The 3,591-nt window shown below is 48.7% G+C and overlaps 1 protein-coding gene across 1 annotated transcript in view; it reads left to right on the top strand.

Annotated features, from left to right (window-relative positions):
• LOC102204967 (up-regulator of cell proliferation-like) overlaps window positions 1-3,344 on the top strand; it is a 46,880-nt gene extending 43,536 nt beyond the window's left edge. The window contains exons 4-6 of the mRNA XM_013908017.1: window positions 516-672; window positions 938-1,096; window positions 3,077-3,344. Coding sequence (XP_013763471.1) covers window positions 516-672; window positions 938-1,096; window positions 3,077-3,344 — 584 coding nt within the window. The remainder of the gene's footprint in view (window positions 1-515; window positions 673-937; window positions 1,097-3,076) is intronic.
• Window positions 3,345-3,591: the final 247 nt, after the last annotated feature.

The following is a 3,591-nucleotide window of genomic DNA, read 5'->3' as shown; positions in this document are numbered from 1 at the left end:
CATAAACAATATCATTCATTCACAATAAATCAGCAGTCTAATGCAATGCAAATCAGTTTAAATACTGCAATAATTATCACCTTCTTCTAATTCAGGAGAATAATGCCAACTTAAACTACATAATAATTCACAATCTTTATTTCGGGGTCTAACATGGCATAAAATAATATCATAATTTTACAATATGCTTTAAGGTAGCAGCCAAGGTAGATATTTTGTGTCTGTGAGCACCTGTATGTACACTTGTGTGCGTGAGCCACTTGAGTTCAAAAGGTTTATCCATGTAATGATCTGCTAGAGGGTGTGGGGAGCTATAGCCCTGCTCCCCAGAGGATGAAGTAGACATGGAGGAGACCCAGGCCCGGACATCGACAGGCCTTCCCAGAACGTGAAAGCCCAAGGAAGACCATCGGAGAGGCAACTGCGCCACTTTCCCGGGAAGAGTTGAGGAGAGCCCCAGCTGAGGAGTAGCCATGGTGCAGAAACCACAAGGGGCTGTGGTGACAAGCCCGCAGGCCCTGTCAGCAGCCAGTCGTCCCAGAGCGGACTGAGCCCTGGTCCCAAAGGCCTGAGATCCGAGGGACCCCATCTGGCCATGGGCGCCAGGGCTGCCGCCGGGAGTGAGCTGGGTACATACCTGTGTGCCCAACCCGAACGCCGAGAACCACCAACGCACTGACGACTGAGGGCATCAGCCAACGGCAGGAAGTGTGGTGGGTGGAGACAGGCCTCCACACCTGGGGGGCCTGAGAAGCAGAGATGGAGACTCGACCTGACATATAGACAAACACAAACTGGCACACACAGACACAAGCATACATTCCCACCCTCATGCACACAAATACAAATACTCAGCACTCACCCAACCTAGAGACAGAACAGATATGAACACTATACACCCATTCACACATCCCAAACATACTCTATACTCCCACAGGGGGGCAATCAACCCCAGACCCACGAGATGCTACACTTGGGGTGGAGGGAAGCAGACCGCCCTTGGCCTGACAGCCGCAGAGAGGCCCAGCATCCCACACCCCAGCCAGACTGCCAACTCCACCCAGTCCCCTGCCCCGATGTTGTACAGAGAACGGGGGTGTGAAGACCACATCCTCACTCCGCCTGCTCATATGTCATGTTGCTGCATGCTGTGCTAAAGTGCATTTAAACCATGGGAGGGGCATGGTGTTTCCTGCCAGAAAGCAGCAGGTGTCAGCACGGCCCCTCCCAAAAACCCTCAATGTCTACATGCATTTAGAATTGAGAGGTGGACACCGGTCCCAGAGGTTAAATTGGATATACAAACCGTACTCTCGATGCCGTATATCATGCCCACTCCCAAAGCCCTATAGAGATTGAAAATGTGACGTCATTCAGGGGTAAAACTGCAAAGGATTCTGGGAACTCGTGGCAAGAGGTACTAGCGCACCCAGGCTTTAAATTGAAATCAGTTATACAGCGATAAAAAGAAACACAAAAAATGGCAAGAAGCTGTTGTATTATTAACTGCAATAGCCGGTCGCATGACAGCCACGGGAAGCCGACGGGTAAAGAGATCGGTTGTTATCGGATTACGTCGTTGAAGAGAAATTGTTCGAGCCATGTTTCCGAAGTAACAAAGAGGCAACGGGTGGCCTGAATTGCAGCCATTCAAAGACCAAATATAACTTCCCAGAACCCTCCAGCTCACAGGTTAGTCTGCTCCAAGCATTCCCACAAAGGTCAGAGTTTTGTAGTAGTTAATACGTCATTTTTCTTAACATAATTGGTGATATAGGTTACAAGCAAGTCTGGCGCTGAACAGAAATGGTCGCGCTATGCTCCTTTATTTATTGTGCATAAATAGTGAATTGTCCTGACACAATATTGCGTTTCACTTCTGTTATTATGGTACATTGTCAAAAACATATACTTTTATTCACAGGATAAAACAGGTTTTTTGTATCACTAATTGCCCAGTACAATTACAGCATACAGTATTATTGTCACTGCTACATTTCTGTAATGCTACCAGAAATTATTTCCACTACTAATTAATTACCGTTGAGCTCAAAGGTCCTATTAATAAACGGTTAACGAATCTGTATTTATGAAGACGATTTGTGAGGTAAACTTACCTTTGTTCGTACAATGGTCTTTAGTTCTACACGGTGCATTTCAAGGTTCTGTACCCATCCGTTGGTAAACTGTACCTGGGCTTGTTGCAGTGACCTCAAGTTACTAAACTTCATGAGTGTATGTACTCACTCCAAGAACCGTATAATCATAAATATGAGCGTGGTGAAAGTTGGGCAGCACGCTAACGTCTTTTGTTCACTCTGTGTGCTGTAAGGGTCTAACCCTTTCACTCCTTTGATTTTTTCCTCATATCTTTTCTTTGCCTTTTCGTCGAGTCTGTCTTTCTATGGACCGGCATTGTTCTCCTTCGTTTTGTACATTACTTTTTTGAGGGGCAAAGAAAAACCAAGAAGGTATTGGAACGGGAGAATGAACGTTTTGCGGTGCTGCAAATGCTTGCATTTGATGTGGTACTTGGATTGTTTTACCACAGGTTCCCGGCATGCAATGCGCGAAAGTCTGTCAATCTCTATATGTATGTGTTATGACACTATGAGTAATGTGGATGTCTAGATTGCGGAATAAAATTGAGGCACAGATGACCAGAAGAGGACTGAGGAGGAATGCCTCCCCTGCACCTCAGTGACACACCTGTACCCCAAGGCCCTGTATGTGTGGTTGTGATGGAGCAGGAAGAGGGAGGCAGTTGGGAATGGAGAGGGAAGGAATGGGGGTGGGGCACTGGGCCCAGTGCCCTGGGTCCAGCTCCCCCCCTGACCCCAGTAGGCACCCCCTCTCCCAGGAATCCACCAAGGCTGGGGGACTCTGGCCCATCTGGACAGGGGCCCACAGCAGCAGCACCGCTAAGCCCAGCAGAGCCCGGGGGGGCCCACCCAACCCCACCGCAGAGGAATCTACGCCCACCCCAACATCCAATCAGCTACCAGACTACATAAGACAATAGACACCCAGGTTGAGTTCATTCTCCACCTTTCCTGTACCTCTCCCCTACGTGCAGAGTGGATTCCTGGAAAGCAGAGACCTCCTGCAAGGATGTGACATCTTACCCGCCAGTTGAAGAGGCCCCCATTTCCACCAGCGCACTAGAATCCCCCTGCACCAGGGCTGGGCCCCCGTGCATCCACCCACCCACAACCCCAGCGATACACCAACCAGGACCCGAGCCCCCAGGGGCCAGCCAGAGCCCCAGCCCGGAAGTGGAGCACCCCCAGAAACCCAAGCCCGCCCCGGAACACCCAGGGGCAGATTGGCTACCAGGCCAGTGACCCACGTCTGCCAGCACAAACCCTCCCCCAGCCCGCCACACGTGGACTTAGGGCTCTTGTGGCAGCCATGTATCCCAGAATGCATTTCAAAACACAAGCGACAATGGTGGTGGTGGTGTCTACACTGTAAGTAAAGTTTTAAAATACCTGTTTTTTTGTCACAAACTATACCTTTAATAACATTTTTGTATTTGCAAAAAAAAAAAAATGTTATGTGTATTTGTTTCAATAAAGTTTATTGTTTCAA

This window comes from Pundamilia nyererei, unplaced genomic scaffold (genome assembly GCF_000239375.1).
Source record: "Pundamilia nyererei isolate P.nyererei 1_Seehausen unplaced genomic scaffold, PunNye1.0 scaffold00805, whole genome shotgun sequence".
In the NCBI taxonomy this organism is placed as follows: Eukaryota; Metazoa; Chordata; class Actinopteri; order Cichliformes; family Cichlidae; genus Pundamilia; species Pundamilia nyererei.
Note: the sequence above shows the minus strand (reverse complement) of the source record. Positions and strands in the feature narration are given on the sequence as shown.